The sequence below is a fragment of the Diceros bicornis genome, chromosome X, assembly GCF_020826845.1.
Source record: "Diceros bicornis minor isolate mBicDic1 chromosome X, mDicBic1.mat.cur, whole genome shotgun sequence".
In the NCBI taxonomy this organism is placed as follows: domain Eukaryota; kingdom Metazoa; phylum Chordata; class Mammalia; order Perissodactyla; family Rhinocerotidae; genus Diceros; species Diceros bicornis.
The window spans coordinates 7,704,786-7,727,890 of record NC_080781.1 but is presented as its reverse complement, the minus strand read 5'-3'; the positions used below and the strand labels follow the sequence as shown (position 1 = coordinate 7,727,890).

Here is a 23,105-nt window from a genome sequence, read left to right as displayed (position 1 = left end):
AAAAGGACAACACTTCTGTGGCTAAGACCTCAGGGTTTTACCTGATGCTACACTCATCACGAGTAAAGAGTATGACATGCTGCCCTTCCCTCTCTCTGAAAAAAATCTATGCATTTTCAAACAACAAAAGATGTATAACATTCAGAAAAACAAAGGTAATAACAAAAGCCCAGCTATGAGGCACTCAAGAGCAACATAACCCGGACAGGGCATGCGTTCAAAATCATGCCCCCAGAATGATGGGAGGACCCATACTTCAGTCCACATAGATGAACACCAAACAAACCGGAGCAGTGTCCTCAACATCAACGGACCATGGTGTGCTCGTTACTAACACTGAATAAGGGCAAACGAGAACAGACTTTTATGGGAACCAACAAGGACCAAAGGAGAAGGTGAAACTGAAGCTGCAGCCCAGGCCACTCAACAAAAGAAAGAATAATCTAACTCTGAGCTGGCTAACAAGCCTTGGTTAGGGATGTCATCGGCCAGGAAGGACCTGGCCACTTGACTGATGATGGCCCACATTCAGTCTGTGATTCCTGCGGGAACCTGAGAAGCAAGATCCACCTCGAAATAGAAATGATGCCTGTGGCTTCAAGCCCATGATGTTCCAATCCTGTTCACTGCAGACAGTTCCTGTAGGTATTTCAGAAATCTGGTTTTATTAATACTGATCGGAGATAGTGAGACACTGTTTTATTACACAATCCCACTGGAGTGGAGGTCGTTACCATGAGGGACTACCGTACCTAGTATTCATTTGCTCCTTTATAAACAAACTGCACTAATTGACACCCTTTCTCCAGCACTTTGTTTTCCTTGCTCCTGGAGAGTTCTGACTTTGATCCTATCTTTCCAGTGAGTATAAGACCTACTTATCAAAAGAACGATGGCCTAAAGGTCACACTTCTGTCTCACCTTTACTTTCACAGGAAGAGAAAAGAACTTAACCTCAGTTTCTTCAAAACCCATTAATTAACACAAGAATGATAACTTTAACGCAGGGCTGCCTTTTTGGTGAGGGAAAAAACCCCAACCATTTCTTACACCTCGCAGCTTTGCAAACACTACCAGCCAACCGCTTCACAAAACCAATTCCAGGAATTCATATGCCTCTGGTACCATTATGTCATTGGTTTGCTTCATGGAAAATTTCCCAATTTTCCTTTATTTTAGTAGCTTGGAATATGCCAAGGCACCTTCTTTAACTCCGAGTGGAGAGGGAAAGCAACCAAACCCCAGTGAAAGGTAAGAAAGACCACAGGAAAGAGAGGAAAGACGCAGAGGCATGCTGGTTTTTTCTGTTACACAGTCAGTGAAGAGCTCACCATCAATACTGTGGAATCCAAGCTGTCAGTGAACACCCATGAGTTTGCAGAGTGTTCCACAAATGAATCTTGCAGCTCAGGAAGGTGAAGGACCAGCTTAGCTCTTGCTTCCACCCCACCACCTGGTTGAGATTAATCCCCATGGTTTTATATCTCTGAAAATGGTAAAAGCAGCATTCGCCCCCAAAGTGACATGCTAGGGTGTTATTTTCACTGGTGCAAAAAAGAGATGATATCCACTCCATCCAAAGAAAGAGTGGCTACTAACCAGCCCAAAACACACGGAAAGAAAGTGACATGTTTCTCTACTTTACACAGCAAGATAAAAATTAGCCCATCTGAAGGAAATGCAGCCTTTGGATTCCAAATATTTACTGAACCGGCACTAGATTGAGAACTAAAATTCTGACAACGACTCAGGAAAAAGAAGTATTTTATCAGTTACATGTTTATGCAAAACTTTATAGTGATCCATATTTTTGAAAGAGCTGAGTGATAAATGGCACAAGAATAAACAAGTGGGACTTCATCAGATTAAAGAGCTTCTACAAGGCAAATGGAACCAGGATCAAAATGAATAGGGAACCCACCAGCTGGGAAAAAATATTTGCAAACCATATATCTGACAAGGGATTAACCTCCATAATATATAAAAAACTCACAACTGAATAACAAAAAAACAAACAACCCAATCAAAAAATGGGCAGAGGAAATGAACAGACACTTCTCCAAAGAAGATATACAGATGGTCAGTAGGCACATGAAAAGATGCTCAGCATCACTAATCATCAGGGAAATGCAAATCAAAACCACACTAAGATACCATCTTACACCCATTAGAATGGCTATAATCACCAAGACAAAAAGCAACAAATGCTGGAGAGGCTGTGGAGAAATGGGAACCCTAATTCACTGCTGGTGGGAATGCAAACTGGTGCAGCCTCTATGGAAAACAGTATGGAGATTCCTCAAAAAATTAAAAATAGAAATACCTTATAATCCAGCTATCCCACTACGGGGTATCTACCCAACAAACCTGAAATCAACAATCCAAAGAGGCTTATGCACCCCTATGTTCATCGCAGCATTATTCACTATAGCCAAGATGTGGAAGCAACCCAAGTGTCCCTCGACTGATGATTGGATAAAGAAGATGTGGTATATATATACCATGGAATACTACCCAGCCATAAAAAAAGACAAAATCGTCCCATTTGCAACAACATGGATGGACCTGGAGGGTATTATGTTAAGTGAAATAAGCCAGAAAGAGAAAGACAAACAATGCATGATTTCACTCATATGTGGATGATAAACCAACACACGGACAGACAGAACTGTTTGGTGGTTACCAGGGGCTAGGGGGGTGGGGGTGGGCACAAGGGGTGGAGGGATGCACTTACATGGTGACTGATGAACAATAATGTACAACAAAAATTTCACAATAAAAAAAAGGCACAAGAAAAAGAATTCTATTAATCATTTTAAAGGCATAATAAGTACATGAGCTCTTATTTAAAAATTGAAAGTAAATATGTCTAAAGCCCCAAGAGTTCCTCAAACAGGAATTATTGGTTCTGGCCACCATGGTGGCACTTAAAATGCAAATGATATTCCGTCCTTCTCCCCTAGGAACAAGCAAATGCAAGAAGCTATGCTTGGTAATCCTTGACATTTTTTGTCAATATGCCATCTGCACAGTGACATTTTGGAGGTTTATGATATTGGAGGGGGGAGGGTTTCCTTTCTGGTATCTTGGCTTCTAACACTGAGACTGACGAGATGACAGTCATGGGTTAAGCTGGGCCAGATCAATCACAGAATTATCTAGCTGAGATGCCCTCTGAAGCAGTCTATCTCTGGCAAACAAAACGACATCACAGTGCTTCTGAAGAACGGCCACAATGTGAACAAGCTCTGCAGAGCTGGCCACCGGGGGATGGAGCCTTACCATCTTAGTTCCCAAACCCTCAACCATTAGAAAGCAACTACCCACCACGTTTTTAAAGAAATAATAAAAACATCAGTTTCTAAACACAAGAATTTGTAACGCCATATGGGCATTCCAAAAGCAAATATAAATCTTCTCTAAAGACATGCTCTCTAAGTACACAGCTCCGACTGCTAAAATAACAAGAACGAAATACATCCGCTGCACAGCATTTCCTGTTCCACAGAATTCCTCGCAGCCGCCCTGAGCAAAGCTGAGGAACAGTACAGGAACAAGGCCCAGCTCCTTTGTGCTGATCCACACATTACAGCCATGCTACCCATTCCGGCAGCATCCTGTATTCCCCAAGCCAGCAAGGATTCTGAGGGGTGACCTCAGGAGCGGGGGTGGGTCAGACAGGCGACTACAACATGGGGTTCAGATCCTTAAGAAACCATGTCTAGGTCCGGGAGCGCCCCCGCTGCTCCCTCTCAGCCTGAGCCACTGTCGCCTGGCCCTGGGGACAGCCACCATCTCCTACCTAGTCTTCTTGCTTCAGCTCCCGCCCTCCTAGTCACCCCCCAGCAGTCAGAAGGACCCCAATAAAAAGGGAAGTCTCCCCAGTAGAATGGCTTGCCGACCTGCTCAGAGTCACAACCAGAGTCCCTGCAATGGCCCGCAAGGCCCTTCAGGAGCCCGCCTCACCCCAGCCTCTCTCCCCCATCACTCGTGCCTCGGCACCTGTGCTTCCTTCTCCCTGAAAGCCTCATTCCCCAGACACCTCAGGCTTCCTCCTCACCCCCTGCAGACAGCACTCAAAGGCCCCTTACAGGAGGCCTCCCCTGACACCCTACACAAACTAGCTCCACTGCTCAGCCACCTCACCCCGCTGGAGTTTTCTCCCCATAACGAGTACTGACGCGGTCAGTTACTGCCATTTGCCACCACTGCACTGTAAGCCCCACGGGGACAAGGACTGTCTGGGAATGGTTCATCGGTGTACCCCTAGAGCAGGTTCCCAGCCTGAGCACTGTCGACATACGGGCTGGATCACTCTTCGTGGTGAGGCCGTCCTGTGTGTTGTAGGATGGTGAGCAGCATCCCTGGTCTCCACCCACTAGATGCCAGACCCACCCCCTCTCCACAAGCTATGACAACCAAAAATGTCTCCAGATGTTGCCAATGTCCTGCTCCTAGCTGAGAACCCCAGTTTTAGTGGAATTAGTGAACCTACGGGTGAGAATATCTTTGAGAGCTTGGGCACATGCTGCTAGGGTAACAGCTAAGTTAACTCTTGAAGTGACTGGTAACGGTGTTCACTGCCTCTCTCTAACCCCGCTTCACTCACTTTCCCATCTCCCACAGCTGGCAAGTGAGCCCAAAAGAGTGAGGACTTTCTAGAGGCATTGGTAGGGAAATGCGCTCCTTCCAAAGAGTTTCCTTCCAGAGCCCAAACAGCACAGCGATTTGGGTAAACTTCATTTCATCCCCAAAGTTAAGTTCATCTGTGCATTTAAATGTACATTCAAAAGCTGTTAATCCACATATGAAAACTGTCTTGTAGATCTTGTACAAGGATGCCAAGAAGACATAGCTGAAAATCTTGATCTTGAATTAACTTCTCCTATTCTTAATATCTGTTCAATATTAAGTGTTCAATATTAATCATAGAACAAGGTCTAATCATATGATGTGAATTTTTTAAAAAGTCTCTGAGTGCTACAAATACCAAGTTCCAGAACAAGATGACATCCATACCATTATTATACAGAAATAATAATTCTGTACACATTTGGGGTATTTTCAGATTTGTATCCAAGCTAATACAACAATAATGAAAGTGAAAGATGCGAAAGTTTTGGTTGTGTTAACATGGTACACAAACAAGCATGACATCGATCACAGGTTGGCAAACTAGGGCCTGGCAGGCCAAATCCGGCCAGCCTCCTGTCTCTGCAAACGAGTGTTGCTGGAACACAGCCAGGCCCATCCATGTTTAGGGATTGTCTGTGGATGCTTTGGAGCTACAACAGCAGAGTTGAGCAGTTGCAACAGAGACTCCATGGCCTGCAAAACCTAAACTATTTACAACCTAGCCCTTTACCAAAAAAGTTTGATGGCTCTGCTCTAATCTGTTATTAACTCTCTTTAGTAACATTTCCTTTCCAGCAGCTTCACTTACCCAGCCACAAAACCAAGAGAGTGAAAAGAACAGCTCCAAGCAGAGAGGAAAAATAGTTATCATGAACTCTGAGCGCTCTGAGGCAGAAAAAAAAGAAAATGAAGAATCACAACACTGAATGACTATTTAATATGACCACAAGAACAATTAAAATATAGGTGTCTACTATGCACTTAAGAGCATAGTTGACTTAAGTGCCCCCATTTTCTGGAAGAGGAATTTGAGGCTCAGAGAGCCCAAATACTGTCTTAGGGCACACATCAAATTGCAGAGCCAGGAGTCAGACTCAAGACCATCACGTCTAAAATCAGGGCTAACCACACTTGGGCGGTCCCCGTGCTGAGTGGTACATTCCAGGACATACCGAGGCCCATGTTCACTCACAAACCCTAACTATCACAAAAACGTTACACTTCAATATATTTAAGAAGGAACAAAAAGCATGTAATACAATTTTAAGAGGTTCTTCCAAAACTGGGTGAAAAATAAGAATGCTGATATTTAAAGGCCCAAACATCAACTGGTCCTTTATCCACAAACTTCATTTTACTCCAAACACTGCCACATAATCAGATATCACGTCAACTTTTCTAAACCAAACAGCAGTGCTAGTGAGTCGCCTTATAAGACAAATTCCTCTGAATGAAAGAGGTAGTCGCCTTCATGAAAACTAACTATATTTTTATTCTCATAATGATTAACAGGTTGTTACCTGGTGGTCTTCTCCCCTTACAGTGGGCAAAACTACTGGGCAATGTTAACCTGTGGCTTCTTGGTAAGCGTCCCTGGCAACTGTATGGACATTTTAAGAAGCCCAGAGCCTTCTGCACGGTTAGAGCCTGCCAAATCTAATCTACAGAGCCCGGTCTGTCCAACAACCAAGGCAAGGCAACTGCCTGAATTTAAAAACAGGTTCACTTTAAAAGATTTTTTTAAACAACTTTATTGAGGTTTAATCTGCATACCATAAAATCCTCCCTTTTTTAGTGTACAATTCAATGATTTTTAGTAAATTTACTGAGTTGTGCAACATGAAGTCCAGTTTTAGAACATTTCTATTACCCCAATAACATCCCTGGTGCCTGTCAGCAGTCACTCCCTTTCCTGTCCCCAGACCTAGGCGACCACAAATCCACTTTCTATCTTTATGGATTTTCCTTTTCTGGACATTTTCTATCAATCAAATAGTACAACGTTGTCTTTTGCATCTGCTTCTTTCACTTAGCATCCTGTCTTCGAGGTCCATCCATCGCTTCCCTTTTCATGTGAAACCTATCCAGTACTTGGGGATCATATCCAGTACTGCACACCACAGTTTAATGCTGGGTTGGGTGTGAGGTTGGGGAAGAGTTAGAGAAAGCATGGAAGGTTCTCTACGAATCATTGTTCAATGGATGCCATATGACATAACTAGGCTAGTGCTGGCAAACACATGAGCATGCATTCCTTCACTCAAGGATCCTCACAGCGTGTGTGGCAGGCACCTAGGTGACTGTCTGCCCTTTTCAAATCAAGCCTCCTCTGGGCTTCGAGAAATCCTGAAAACATATGCAAGCTTACATGTGCTTGTGCATGTTTCCAAACACAGATTCTCTACCTTGAACAGATTTCCTGGAGTCCATGATTCCACAATGCTTTAGAATCTCTGCACTCTACCATGAGGCCTCAGAGCACGTCTAATAAGTCTGTCAAATGCAGCACCAAGGATAAATGAATACCCACAAAAAAGAGATATAGGAAAAACCTACAAAAATTAGGTTTGAACCATACAACTTTCAGCAATTCAATAGCTCTAAAAACCACTGGAACCGAAAAAAGACATTAGTGGAAAAACGGGTGAAATCCGAATAGTGTCTGGAGTTTGGTTAACAGTAATGTATGAAGGCTGGCTTCTTAGTTTTGACAAATATACTATAGTGATATAAGATGTTAACAATGAGGGAAATTGTCCTATCTTTGCAACTCTTCTGTAATTCTAAAACATTCCCAAATAGAAGTGTATTCAACCAACAAGCAACCAACCACTGGGTTGCATTCACCCCATGCCTAGAACTATCTCCTAAGGCAAACATGAAAAAAACCACTACAGAGAAAATAACTGCACATAAGCAGCATTATAATTACAGTACTTACATAATCATAAATATCAGGGGGCAATCTAAATGGTCAAAATCAGGAATATTTAACTTTTAAAATAATCATAGATTCACAGAAAGTTACAAAGAAATGTACAGGGAGGTTCCGTGCACCCTTCACCCAGTTTCCCCCAGTGTCACATCTTGCATAACGATAGTGCAACCCCAAACCAGGTAACTGACACTGAAACAATCCACAGAGCTTATTCAGAGGTCACATGCATTCGTGTGTGTGTGTAGCTTCTATAACCACAATCAAGATACAGAAAGAGTCCACCACTACAAGCCTCCCTGTGCCACACTTTTATACCCACCCCTGCCTCCCATCCCTAACCCTTGGCAACCACTAATCTGTTCTCCATCTCTATAATGTTATTATTATTTTTCGTGTGTGTGAGAAAGATCAGCCCTGAGCTAACATCTGATGCCAATCCTCCTCTTTTTTTTTTTTTAATTTTATTTATTTATTTTTTCCCCCAAAGCCCCAGTAGATAGTTGTATGTCATAGCTGCACATCCTTCTAGTTGCTGTACGTGGGACGTGGCCTCAGCATGGCTGGAGAAGCAGTGTGTCGGTGCGCGCCCGGGATCTGAACCCGGGCCGCCAGCAGCAGAGCGTGCGCACTTAACTGCTAAGCCACAGGGCCGGCCCGAATCCTCTTTTTTTTTTTTTTTTTTTTTTTGCTGAGGAAGACTGGCCCTGAGCTAACATCCGTGTCCGTTTTCCTCTACTTTATATGGGACGCCGCCACAGCATGGCTCGACAAGCAGTGTGTCGGTGCGCACCCGGGATCCGAACTGGCGAACCCCAGGCTGCTGCAGCTGAGTACGTGCACTTAACCGCTTGCGCCACCGGGCTGGTCCCATGTCATTATTTTAAGAATGTCATATAAATGGAATCATAACAATTTCCTTTTGTGCGTCATGTTGGCTAGAATCATACGGCAGTTTGGGGTATGACCACCTCTCGGTTTCCTCCGAAGGGGAACGGGCTAATAACGGTTCTCGCTGTGACACTGTTCCCAGGGGGTCGTTTCTTCATTTCCAGGTCTGTGAAGGAGGGTGGAGAGGGGGAAAGAGCAGCTGGGTTTCTTCTTTCCTTCTGTATGCTCTGAGCAGGCACATATGTGCACACACACAGTTCCCTTAACTGGCCTTTAAAGCCCATTGAAGTTCATAAAGTACAGATGGGATGGGGGGCTTGTTTACCTGGGAGTAAAAAAGAATGAACGTCCGATACCCGAATTTTCCCAGGAAGTAAAACTTTTTGTACCATTAAACCTTTGCTTTCTAACTGCGTATTTTTCTTCAGCTTTATTGAGATATAATTGACATATAACATTGCGTAAGTTTAAGGTGTACAATGTGTTAATTTGACACGCTTATATATTGCAACATGATCATCACCACAGCATTAGCTAACACCTCCATCACATCACATAATTACCATTTCTTCTTTGTGGTGAGAACATTTAAGATCTACTCTCTTTGCAGTCTGAACATACGATATAGTACTGTTAACTACAGTCACAATGCTGTGCATTAGATCCCCGGAATTAAATGTGTATTTTTAATGAAAATCTTTCTAAAAGTGGTTATTTTCCTGCCTTCTTATATAAAGTAGTTAATTTGCATGTTATTTATTTATTTATTTTATTTTGCTGAGGAAGATTCGCCTGAGCTAACATCCGTTGACAATCTTCCTCTTTTTGTATGTGAGCCACTGCCACAGCATGGCCACTGACAGACAAGTGGTGTAGGTCCGCACGCAGGAACTGAACCCGGGCCACCCAAGTGGAGCGCGCCGAACTTAACCACTAGGCCACCGGGGCTGGCCCTGCATGTTATTTAAATGATCTAACTTTCCCTGCTTGTCTTATGACAGATGCAACATCCGTTTTTGAGGAAGGAGAGAAGTTTCTACTGAGAGGTTCCTTGACTAAAAGGTCCCCACTGGCTTTTATCATTCCAAGCCCCTTCTCTCTAGTTGATTAGACTTCCCACTGGGGGTCTCTGTATCTTGCCTCCCCTATCCCCACCCCACTGACCGATGGTTACCTTGATTAGATTCTGTATTCTCCTAAGATCAGGGGTCAGCAAACTTTTTCTGTAAAGGGCCAGACAGTAAATATTTTCAGCTTTGCAGGCCACATGGTCTCTGTCTAGTGACTCAGCTCTGTCCTTGGTGTAGCTCAAAAGCAGCCACAGACAATAAATGCATGAGCATGGCTATGCTCCAATAAAACTTTATTTATGGACACTGAAACCTCAATTTCACAAAATACTACTCTTTTTATTCTTTTTCAACCACTTAAAAGTAGAAAACCCATTGGTATCTTGCAGGCTGTACAAAAACAGGTGGTGGGCTGGATTCAGTCCATGGGCCAACCCTGTCCTAAGATGTCCCAGGGCCAGCCATCACATTTGGGAAACAGTTTACACTTAATAAACATTGGTTCATCAACTAACTAATGACAAGTATTGTCGTTCTTCTTGTACATGTAAGAAAATCTAGCCACAAGGAAATTCAGGGACTTGCCTAGTGGCATGGTGTAGGTGGCAGGCGCTGACCTGGACCCTCAGCGTCCTCTAACTTCAGTTCAGGGCTGACTTGCTCCCGGCAGCACAGTGGTATCCCCTCCATCACTGGCTTATTACTTTATATAGGTTCTTTTTGTTTCCTCAACTGCATTTTCATCTCCTTGAGGAAAAGGGCTAGGTGATGTTAATTATTTGTTATCCTCCATCGCACCTGGCACAGACGTAGCATATAGATTATTAAAAAGTCTTACCACATATTAATTTTTTGGCTTCCTGTCCCTAATTTTAGAAAATGTGAAATATTTTATACTTCTCTCTTTCTCAAAGTAACAAACCAAAAGCTAAAATCGATTTTATTTGATCCTCAATTGATTTTTCTTAAAGAGTGTCGGCTGTTCCTGTAGGCAAAGTTCACACAGCTGCCCTCAGTTAGGATCACATGATGGCATGTCCCCTGCATTAAACCAAAAGCAGACTCACAAAACCAGATTCCTACAAAATGGATGAACCTCAAAAACGTTAGGCTAGGTGAAAGAAGCCCAACACAAAAGGCCACATTTCGTATGACTGCATTTATGGAGTATGAACCAGCAAATCCATAGAGACAGAAAGTAGGCTGGTGGTTGCCAGGGGCTGAGGGAGAAAGAAACGGGGAGTGACACTTAATGGGTACAGGGTTTCCTTTTGGGGTGAAGAAAATGTTTTGGAACTAGACAGAGGAGGTGGCTGCAAAGAAAAAACAATCAAGCTGTTCTCTGGTTGCCATGATGCCAAACAATTTTTACTAAGTATTGCGCTGCTTTAGCTGCATCGATCGGTTGATCAGTCCTAGGAAGTGCATCAGACTTAAATGAGTACAACAGGCTTCAGAAGGGCCTACCATCAGGAGAGCATCACCCCCTCTTTAAAAACTTTAATTTTTCTCTTAGAAGTAGGCCAGTGAGCACGAGAGGCTTTTCCAGACAGAAGAAGAAGAATGGAGGGGAGGGTGCGAATATGGGCAGCTGCAGTCAGACCATCCCCAAACTGGCCTCCGAATGCCAGGCCCCCATCCTGGAGATGGGAGCCTGGCAGGCCAGCTGGGCACGACCCCTGCCTCGTCCCTCACCTGCCAGGCAAAGTCGGCCAGTCTCCCTGGACCAGGAAGCCTGAAACTCCCCCATTCCAAACCTTCACAGGCTTCACCGACGCATGCCTACCTGGCCCCATGTAACTGACACTTCCAAAAATTAATGGAGACCCAGGAAAAAAGGGCAAGAGAACATTTTCAAAAAAGACGGGATGAGCAATTCCCAAGCAGTATGCAATAAAACAGCTATTGGTTACAGTTTTGAAGTTCCAAATGCACAGTGAAGAACTGAAAATATCCACCTAAGATCAACATTGTGAAACTGTATTGAGTTGTGACATCTTCACGAAAAACAGGAATGTACTCAAGCTCAAGTTAGGGAATAGAAATGTGCCAGAGAAATTTACACACAGGGGATAGCGGGGCGGAGGAAGAGGAGGAGGAGGATGGCGAGGAGGAAAAGGAAGAGGGAAAAGAGCTTCTTAAATTCATATCTATAATACCACCCTATTCTGCTATGTTGAATTTTTTCATTTAATTCTTTGAAAAGTTAATATATTCACATGGTTCAAAAAGCAAAAGGGATAAAAAGACATATTGCCCACCCCTGGCCCCATCTTCACAGTTCTACCATCATCTCCCCCCAGCAGGTACACAAATTCCTTACACACAAATATGAATACAGATACTAATTCCTCCCTCTCTTAAGGCATGCACATGGGGCCCATTCTCCAACTGCAGGTGCTATGGACTTCCTGGTCTCTGTCCTCCAGACCAGCAGCTTTCCAACCTCACTACGATGCAATTCGGTGTTCTACATGCGACAATGCTAGCTGCCTTGCAGCCAGGGCTGCGGGTGCGCGGGACACAGGCTCTGCACGCAGCCGCCTTGCTCATGAACCCTCACCACAGCCCACACTGGCCCCAGTTTATACAGCAGGAAACCGAAGCTCAAAGAGGTTACAAGCAGGCACAGCAAGCTAAATGACAGCCAGAACCTTAACGCAGGTCTGTCCAGCGGATCCACGGGATAAGGGCGCCTTCTCCTCCTTCAAAAATAGATAAATGACCATCTTTGCCCAATATGCAGAGACATTAATAAATGCATAAAGTCTCTCAATTTTAAGATTTCCATCTCCAATTTTGTTCAACATCAGCACCTCCTATACCACTTTTCCGCTAGCCCCAGCACAAAATGGTTGTGACTCTTGGCTACACACTGTAATCTCCAGGGGAGCTTAAAACACAGAGCTACCTGGCCCAGATGCAGAGGGCATTGGGATTCCTGAAGCTCCCCGGGCAGTCTGTGTCCAGCTCTAGTGGAGAAGCCCGCTGCCGGTTATCAAGAAGCCAAAACAGGGGCCGACCCAGTGGCGCAAGCGGTTAAGTGCGTGCACTCCGCTATGGCGGCCCGGGGTTTGCCAGTTCGGATCCCGGGCGCACACCGATGCATCGCTTGTTAAGCCATGCTGTGGCAGTGTCCCATATGAAGTAGAGGAAGATGGGCATGGATGTTAGCCCAGGGCCAGTCTTCCTCAGCAAAAAAGAGGAGGATTGGCATCGGATGTTAGCTCAGGGCTGGTCTTCCTTACCAAAAAAAAAAAAAAGAAGCCAAAACAAGCAGCCAACGGACAAGAACAGACAACACCTGATGGTGGCCAGCCTAAGATCTGGTTTTTTTCATGAGCACATGAGGTCATGTTTATATTTTGACATTGTAAACATATGAATGGTCATTTTTCTGTGAGTAAAACAGTTGGGAATTAACACAAAGGAATTAAAGACACAGCTATTTCCTATATTCTGCAGGGAACACCTGGACAAGGAGGGCACTTCAGGCTGGCTTCCAAAATGTGGTCTAGCCACACAATGGAACAGTATTTGGCAATGAAAAGGAATGAAGCGCTGATCCATGCTGCGACAAAAATAAACCTCAAAAACATTACGATGAGTGCGATAAGCCAGACACACAAGGCCACAGATTCTATGATTCCATTTATATGAAATGTCCAGGGGCCAGCCCCGTGGCTTAGCCGTTAAGTGCGCGCGCTCCGCTGCTGGCGGCCCGGGTTCAGATCCCGGGTGCGCACCGAAGCACCGCTTCTCCAGCCATGCTGAGGCTGCGTCCCACATACAGCAACTAGCAGGATGTGCAGCTATGACATACAACTATCTGCTGGGGCTTTGGGGAAAAAAAGGAGGAGGACTGGCAACAGATGTTAGCTCAGGGCTGGTCTTCCTCAGCAAAAAAGAAAAAGAGGAGGATTAGCACGGATGTTAGCTCAGGGCTGATCTTCCTCACACACAGAAAAAAGAAATGTCCAGAATGGGCAAATCTAGAGAGACAGAGAACAGATTAGTGGGTGCCAGGAGCTGAGGGAGATGGGGAGTTACTGCTAATGCGTACAGAGTTTCATTTTGGGACAATGAAAATGTTCTGGAATTAAATGGTGATGATAATTGCACAACCTTGTGAATATACTAAAAACCACTAAATTGTGTATTTTAAAATGGGATAGTTTATGGTATGTGAATTATATCTCAATTTTTTTAAAGGGGGATAATTTTCAGGGCAATTCCAGTAGAACCATACACTCAGAGGGCACCCCCACACAGGAGACAAGCACCTTTCCACAGGACAGGGCTCCAAGTGGCAGAAAGAGTTCATCTCCGGCAGTGGCTATATGCTGTCCTGACTGAGCTCTATGCATCCTGGAAATGTCGTACTCACCTTGGCAGTGACCTACCTCCTGGTAGCACCAAGGCTGGCACATAGGAGCCACTAGGAAGACCTCCCGCCTGGCTCGATGATCCACCCACCAAACTGTAGGGCTTGTCACCTAGGGGTTGGCCCAGCCACCTCCCTTTCTTCTTCCCTCTCTCTTCCTTAGCCCCTTGAGCTTTAAGGAAATAAAAAGAGGACCCTCTAGATGGAAAACACCGGAGATTCCACAGCTCCATAAGCAGCCCTTCAAGATGCCCTTGCCCTGTCTTTCTAGAGCTTATGAGCAAAGGCAGAGGCAATCAACACTCTCACCACTCCCTTGTTCACAGAGGGGATGGGACGTTTCAGGGCATCTTAGGCAGCCTAATACTCCCCCTACACATACACACATACACACACACACACACACTCAGAAGGCCAGGCCAGCTCTCTAGGTTGCTGCAGAACATTGAAGTGTAACAGATTCATTTTCTTCTGTTCCACTGTGTGTATGTATACACTTGACACTCAGTAACTACCTATCAATTGAGAATATTCTAAAAATTGAATAATACACTCATACTAAAACACATCCCCAAAGTTTCATATACTGGTATTACTATTTGTATGATATAGTAAACTCAGAGATTTTTATATAAATATGTTTAATATCCATTCTTCACAGAAACACAGAAATCAGACCTCTGTGGTCTTACCCTCTGTTATGTAACAGCTCAGTAACTGTCAATCTACTTGAAACAAATTCAGCTACTAAACGTGATTATTGTGACTTGGAGGGGTGTGCTGCTAGAATCTAGTGGATAGAGACCAGGGATGCTGCTAAATATCCTAGGCTACACAGGACAGCCCCACAGCAAAGAATTACCCAGCCTCAAATATCAATAGTGCTGAGGCTGAGAAACCCTGATCTAAAGTAACAGCTGCCCAGTTTGGATACCTTTTAGGACATTGACCATCAGCAACAGAGTAAGTTGAATGACTCAACATGCTTCTCCATATAACCAAGTCAGGAACACACACAATTAACAACAGCAGCAGCAAAGCAAGGAAGGCTCATGAGTGGGGTTAACAGAAGGCCTTGAGGTCGGCCCCTGGTGAGTCTCAGCTCCTCCTAAGGTTATCATCAGCAAGAGTCCTTTGACCCCCCTCCTGATTGCACCTGCCTTAATTCTAGCATCAGCTAAATCCTGTGCACTTCTTGTTTCCATCACAATTTCTCTGACATAATCCCTGCCTTTTCTAGGCCAAGTGCCCCAGATCTCTCTAGCTCAGGCCTGTTACTATCTACGAAAACCTCCAATAGTTCCCAGCGGAAACTTTTCCCACCACCCACATCTGGCTAGCTTATCAGATGACTTGGTGCCTAATGTGAGTGAGACTCCAGGCTCGGTCCACAAGAAACGAGGGCTCTTATGGGTGTTGTGAGGAGCCAGGAAGAAAATGGATGTAAAATGCTTAGTGTGGTACTCCCTAAGCACACAACAAACATGAGCTATTGTGGTCGTTATCAAAGACACCAAGCTGACCAGATGCTTCCATTCTCACTGGGAAAATAATGCATGAGGTGTATTAGTTTCCAACTGTTGCTGTAACAAACTGCCACAAACCAAGTGGCTTGAAACAATATAAATTTATTATCTCACAGTGCTGGAGGTCAGAAGTCCAAAATCAGTTGCATTCAGCTAAAATCAAGGTGTCAGCAGGGCTGTGTTCCATCTGCAGACTCTAAGGAAAAATCCATTTCCTTGCCTCTTCCAGCTTCCAGAGGCTGCCTGCATTCCTTGGCTCATGACCACATGACTCCAACATCTGCGTCTGCTGTCACACCTCCTTCTCAGACTCTGAACCTCCTGCTTCCCTCTTGAAAGGACCCTTGTGATGACACTGGGCCCACCCACATAATCCAGGATAATCACCTTATCTCAAGATTTTTCACTTAATCTCACCTACAAATGTCATTTGCCATGCAAGGTAAATTATTAATAGGTTTCAGAGACTAGGGCATGGACATCTTTGGGAGGCCATTATTCTACCTACTGGGGGGGGGGTGTTAAATATCAAACAACAATGGGGGCCAGCCCTGTGGCATAGCGGTTAAGTGTGCGCGCTCTGCTGCTGGCGGCCCAGGTTCAGATCCTGGGCTTACACCAACGCACCGCTTGTCCGGCCATGCTTTGGCGGCATAAAGTGGAGGAAGATCGGCACGGATGTTAGCTCAGGGCCAGTCTTCCTCAGCAAAAAGAGGAGGATTGGCATGGATGTTAGCTCAGGGCTGATCTTCCTCCAAAAAAAAACAACAGTGAATGCAAGATAAAAATAACTGGTGGGTACAACACGGTGCAAGGGGCACACAGTTACCCAGCCAAGAGAGGGTCAAGTACAGGTAGCAGACCTGGGCTCAACTCTGGAGTCTGCAGACACTGCCCCTCGTAGGCTATGTGAAGCAAGGTTGCTAAATCAACCTCCCTTGGCCTCAGTTTCACCACCTGTCCACCTACAGCTTGTGCAGCCATTGTGGTGCACCACGCAAATGCCTAAAGCACTTGGCACAAGGTAAGCATTCCACGTATGCCTGCCATAATCACAGACCCAAGGGATCCCAGCGGGGAGAAACCGGGAGGCAGGAATAGCATGGTGAGGCCTCAGGGAGAAGGACACGAGCACTGTGTAAGCCTCATGGACACAGGGACCTGTCTGCTGGTGCTCACCACTGGAGTCCCAAACCCAGGAAGAGCACCTGAGACTGAGAGCCTGTGCAACAGTTACTGAATGAATGAATGAACAAATGAAATGAACGAAAGAATGAACACAGGCAGGATGCTTAAAACTGAGTAGGGATTGGCAGTTGGGTGGCATACTGGGAAGAGCACTGAGTCAGAGTCAGAAGACTCAGCTCAAGTCCCTGTCCTTCCAACTGCTGGCGGGACACCCCTTGGCTGTGGCCCTCAAATGCAAAACGAGGAGTTAGAACAAGAAGGTCCTAGCTCTTCCAACACCAAAGCTGCAGGATTCTAAGCTACTCATGGTCTTGCCCGAATCTTCCCTCCCTTATGCAAAGACTCTGGGTCGGTCACAGTGACAGATTCCTTCACTGTTTCTGAACACACCCAGCACTTCCTCAGCTCCAGCACTTTTCTCACAGTCCCCCTCTTCTTCCTCAGCGCTGAGAAAGCACGAGAAACCCTCAACCTAGGAGATTAATGGATGAGGATAAAATCCTCCAGACTCAAGAGAGCCTTCCCTCCTTTTCTCAGAAGCCATCGCCACCTGATAATGGTGCCTTGCCACCATTACTGTCTTCATTTTATATGTCTGTCTCCCATCTCCCAGACAAAGCTAGTCTCCATCTACGGTCCCAGCACACAGGAGGCCAAGAATCTCTGTAACTATTTCTTCATTCTACTGGATTCAAATAGGGGTAACTGAACCGAGTAGCATTTAACTCTGCTTTTATTCTATCTGATTAATTTTATTGAATTTATTGGAAAGGCAGCCAACATTAGTAAAAAGGACCTGGGCTAGAAGAGGCTCACCAGGCTCACCAGGCAGCCTTTAACATGTCACTTGACCCAAGGGTTCCTGAAGTAGAACCTACCAGGGAAGGTGAAACACGTTATTTCCACTTCCAAAATCAGAGCGAAAGGGAAGAAAAGGAAACTTAAGAGATTTCTAAACATCCGGGAACTATTTTTGGAAATGAATGACTTTTCCATTCACTTAAAAAAAAAAAAAAAGGAAGCAAAGAAAAAGAAAGATATTAGACCAAAAATAGACCACGAAGTTGTTGATAATCTACATGGAAGAAAATTCTTCCAGGAGCCCATCCTTAGGGCCTGAAAAGCAAGACACTCCCCCATGTTCATACAAACACTATCTATAACCTTAAAAAATGAAAAATGGAGAATTACTTGTTTATCAGAAAGTTTATGTAATCCTGAAATAGACTGTGTGGGGTAAGTTAGTATACCTCCTATTAACTAACACTAAATAAAAGTTCCAAGACAGCAACGATGTCATCTGGCTCTGTTATGTGGGGCTCCAACTTGGCAAATTCCAGAACCATGGATTGTTTCTCCATAAAGCAATAGCCTGTTCAAAGGACTTTTAACATACCACAGAATTCATCCATGTGGCACAGGTCAAATCTCATCTCGTGAACAAATGGGTCCCTAAAAGCTTACGTCATGATATAATTTGGGCCTTCCACCATCATCATGACCATTTCTACTCTGCTTTGACCTCAAATGTGATATGGTCCACCATTCTTAAGCTGCTCAAGGTTGGCATTTCCAGTACTGTACAATCCCAACCGAGCTAGGAAACAGAACACGAAGTTTCAACCACTCAGTCCATCTACAGGATAATATCAACACAACCCCACAGGAAGTACATGTCACACAACTGTGGAAGGCACTGAATTTTTCCAAAGGAGGCAAAAATGTTTTTCCCGTATTTTCCACATAAATGGTAAATACCTTTTTATAAAGTGGTCACTGAACTCTATGTTAATATATGTAGAATACACATGTACCACTAATGTAAACCACACAGGACTCACCCATGGAAACCAGCCATAGAACTGGTGAACTAATTTTATATTTTTTAACAAAGTTTTTGGGTACGATCTCCAGAAAACTAACTATGAAAATTATATGCACAGTACTGATCTGCAGAGATAGTGAATTTAAACCTAAGGTGGGTTCACAATCAAACTAAAAAAATTCTGTTTTGAAAATACTGAGATTTCTTTATACATCTATAGCCACATCTGTAAAGATGTTTCCTTAGGCTTGCAACCTCTTCGTTGTAACTTGAAAAAGAAAGAACAGCAACATAATTCACCAACACACCCTGACCTGGCAATATCGAATGCTGTTAAACACAACACTGAATGGAATTACTATAAAACTCCAGAAGAGATTGTTTACAACACTTGGTCCTCAGTTACTTTGCTTACAGCAGCAGATTTTATGCTATGATAGTTTTTACTAAATTATATATAGAATGATGTTTTCAGTCACCAACAATTTTCCCCTAGCCTACCATGTTCATTTATTCCTCCATAACTTCATTTTCTTTAAAACCCTATTATTCGTTTGTCTCTCTCCTGTCAGTTCCCTATTTGGAAGCTGTCTGGGGAAAGTCCTCATTTCTTGGACACCATTTTCCGGTTGTGTGAATCAAACGTGACTCAAAAAGGGTTTTAACTGTCAGATGCACATGGAGAATATGGTGTGCTCTGACACATGGTTTTTTCCATATAATAAAAAGCAATTACAACTTTAAAGGATAACCAGTCCCCTATAAAAATCAGCAGGGTTCTGTTTTGAAAGAGTAAGAAGAATGACTATTACACCATTTACACCATTCGGGTAGAGTCCACTTAAATGTTTGTGGCTTGCTTAACATTCTATACATATTTCGGGCAAGGTATTATGGGAGCTGAAGTGCAAGCTGTCCCCTGCTGAATTTTCACTCACTATAAAAACAATGTCTCATAAAAGTATACGCATGTTTTTACTTTACAAAAAAATGCAAAATATCCACTTTTGTTCACCCAATCGACATTTTTAGCATTAGAAACAGGACTTCTTAAAAATCTATAACATAAGTGATGTCTGAAAAGGGTGAAAACGGTTTTCAGTAACACAAACATTTCTGGAAAGAGGAACATAGGAAATGTACATGCAATACACGTAAAGAAAGATTCTACAAGCTGACTTCTGTAGGGTCTGCTCACCTATGTCCTGGGTGGTACCATTAAAAGGGAAATTCTTACATTTATATTTTTCATCAAGAATCCCCACTCTAATGTAACCACAACTGTTTTATATTACCCTCATAAAATGAGCCTTAGCCTTTTCTAAGCTAAACAGTATTCTTAACTGGTTCACTTTCCAGTTGTTTGGGTTTTTAACAGATATACAGCATAAAAGGGCACCACATTCCAAGCAGTTCTACCAATTCTAGAACCATCCAAGGCTTGATCAGTTATGGCTCTCTAGCTTTTGGTTAAAATTATAATATGATCTCACCTGATTTTTTAAATAACTAAGCATCTTTTTAACCCAAAAAACTGTGCTAAGATTTGTCTAAGTTTCTAAATCCAGAAGTTTGCAATGTTCAGAGAGAATGTTAAGGAACCACGATCCTCTTGCTTTGTTTTGTTTTTCCCTATCTGAACCCAGAGAAATCTTCAAACAATAATTCAACAGCTTCCCTCCCCAAAAGTTTATCTTCAGAGGCCAGTGCCAGGCAGGGCTGCTTTCCCGTGCAGGTAGGAGGAAGCAGGCGAGATGTCACCACGCTGGGCCTTTTCAAGTCTCCAAATCACTGGGAAGCCTGCACTATTTCCTTTCTGGCACTCAGGCCCAGCGTGGAGAGAGGTTGCTCCGGATAGGACAAGATATCAGATAACCGCCGCAAACACTCAGAATTCCCAATTCCACAAAAGAATGCATCTCTCCAAAAGCAGCTGAACCGCTGAAACCAGCAGACAATCCAGCAAAAAGTTAAGGAAAAGCCTCTCATTAACCTAATTAAATGCAATCTGGTAGTGCTTTTAGAAGAATCTGTTTTTACTCCATAAGATTTATTTACATGAATAATACAACTTAGTGCCCCATCATATCTTGCACAAAAATGAAACCTAAAATTCGACTTTTGTTTTTCGTTTATTTCGAAAGCATATGGGTCTAATCATACTCCACTCTGGCTGCAGTACACAAGGCTCTTTCAAACAAAATTCTAACTCAGTTTTTAAAGCGCTCGAGCACAGTTTGAGAACAGGCTCTCCCAACTCCAAAAGAATTGGGAATCCCTGGAGTGTCCCGTCTGGCCTCAATCTTTTGATGGAAACTAGACTGAGCCCGCCAGGCAAGGAACCCACACCACGAAGCTGGGGCGCACGTTTGTGCCCCAAGATGACAGCTCATCTGGCCACCGCGGGGCCGGGGGCGGCGGGACGCAGAGGCCCGGCAGGGATGGGCGAGGCCGAGGCGGAAAAAGGAAAAGAGGGCCATCCGTCAGCCCTGGGAGAGGAAATTCCAGGCGCCCAACTCCCAGGCGCCGGTCAGCGGGTGACGTGAGGGAACCAAGTCCGAGTGTCCGCCCCGCGGCCAGGGCCGGGAGGAGGCCGGGGCTCCGCACTCCGGGGGCTCCAGGCCGGAGAGGGGGCGCCTCGATCCCCGGCCAGGGCCCCGAGGGTAGGGGCGCCCGGAGCCTTGCCCGGGCCCCACGGACGCACGATCTTCGCCCCGAGCCGGGGGCCTCCCGGTCTCCTCGATCCTCTCCCTGGGCCCAAAGGATGGGGTGCCCCGATGGTGGCCCGGGTCCGCGCCCTTACCGGTCGCGGGGATCGATCCACGACGTCTGGCGCGTGTTGTGGTCGATGTAGAAGACGCGGCCGTCGTAGTCGCGCGCCTCCTCCCAGCCGGCAGGCAGCGGCAGCTCAGCGCTCTCCCGGGCCCGGGGCGGCGGCGGCGCCGGGGGCGCGGAGGGCGCGGGGGCCGCGACGGGGGGCGCAGGCGGCGGCGGCGGCTCCCGCGGGGGCTGCGCCGGCGGCGGCGGCGGCTCCCGCGGGACCTCTCGCGGCTGTCCCCGCCGCCGCCGCCGGCCGCCGCTCAGCCACGGCATGACGGCGCGGGCCCCGCCGCCGCCCGGCCGCCCCGCCTCCTCCGCCAGCACTACTGCCCGGCGCCCGGGGCGCGGGGGCGGCCGCGGGGAGCCGCCCGCCGCGCCCGGTGCATCCTCCAGCCGGCGCCCGCGCACCGGCGCCCGCCCGGCGCCCGCCCGGCCCTGCGCGCCGCCGCCTGCGCCGCCTGTCCGCTGCCCCCGGGTCCTCGGGTCGCGCTGCGCGTGGAGTCACAGCTCGGGAGCCGCCGCCGCCTCTACCGGCGGCCCCTCGGTTCCCGCGGCGCGCCCGGCCATCTTCGTTCCTCGGCGCGGCCCGGTCGGGAGGGGCGGGGCGCGCGCAGGCACCGCCCCCTCCGCCCCCCCCCACTGCTCCTCTGTCGCTGGCTGCGACTCCTTTACTCTCCTTCCGCTGCTCGCCTCCAGTCTCCCTCGGGGCTCCTCCGTTCTCGGGTTCTCTGCCCCCCTACCCCCACCTCTGCCGGCTGCTTCTCCTCCGCCCCAGCCGGCTGCTCCTTTTCCCACCGCCCCGCTGCTCCTCCTTCTCCCTCCCCTCCGGCTCCGCTCGCTCCTCCCTCTTCCCTCCCGCTCCACCACCTCCTCGGGCCTCGCCGGGAAACCGCACGGGGGCCAGGATGGGCGCCGCCGCGTCGGTCCGCCCCCGGGCCACCGCGGGGAGGAAGGAGGGCCGGGAGGAGGGCGCCCCACCCGGGCTATAGGCGCGACCTGCCTGGAGCTGACTCCTGGAGCCCAAACAATTCCCGGGGGAGAGGGCGGTCACCTCGCTTCACTCACTCTCAGGCCTTGGACGTCTGGGGTCCTCCCTTCTGCCCACTTGAGCGGGGGCGCTGCCCCCTTGGTCTCCCGAATGCCCAAGATGGTCCCGCAAAGGTGGGTAAAGCCCCGAGGGGAGGGCAAGGGAGCTCGGTAGCTGGAGGAGAAACCCGAGGCCGGGCCTCAGGTGGGGCAGGGAGGACACACCTGGAAGCCGCTTAGCGTTCCTGCCAGGAGAGCCCCAGAAGAGGTGATCCGGAGTCCTCACTCGGAGCCAGGCCCCCTGACCTGCCCTGAGCGCTTCCATCTTCCAGTCTGGAGGATCCGATAGTTTGAGCGGAGACCCAAGTAGGCCACTGTTGGAGAGGAAGCCAGGTCAACTCCTAACACATGAAACCTCGGTGGTAATTTATGTTCCACTTACATCTCAGAGCTGGGGAAACTGAAGTCCAAAGTTGGGGCGCTCTGTTGCTCCAGATTCCCCAGCTGCTTAGTGCTCTAGATCCCTGGCCACAGAACTTGATGCCAGGAAATGCAGGAAAGTTATCAGGGAGGTTTTAAAACAGAGTGATACAAAAATATCTATAAAAAAACTGGCAGTGCTCCAAATCTAGGGATCTGCAGAGGGGAAGAGACTAGAGGAAAACCTCCCAAAATGCTCACGGTAATTTACATTCCTTCAGTGGGATGATTTTTTAAGAATTATTTACCTTCCAAATTGTTTGTAAAGTCGTAATGCTACTTTTATAAGGAGAAAAGTTGTTTTAAAAAGAAGAATGTGAAGGCA

At 46.4% G+C, this 23,105-nt stretch overlaps 1 protein-coding gene across 1 annotated transcript in view; it reads right to left on the bottom strand.

Moving 5' to 3' along the window:
• WWC3 (WWC family member 3) overlaps positions 1-21,884 on the bottom strand; it is a 118,539-nt gene extending 96,655 nt beyond the window's left edge. Inside the window, exon 1 of the mRNA XM_058535417.1 lies at positions 21,258-21,884. Within this exon, the coding sequence (XP_058391400.1) occupies positions 21,258-21,547 (290 nt within the window). The 5' untranslated portion in view covers positions 21,548-21,884. The remainder of the gene's footprint in view (positions 1-21,257) is intronic.
• Between the last annotated feature and the right edge of the window lie 1,221 nt (positions 21,885-23,105).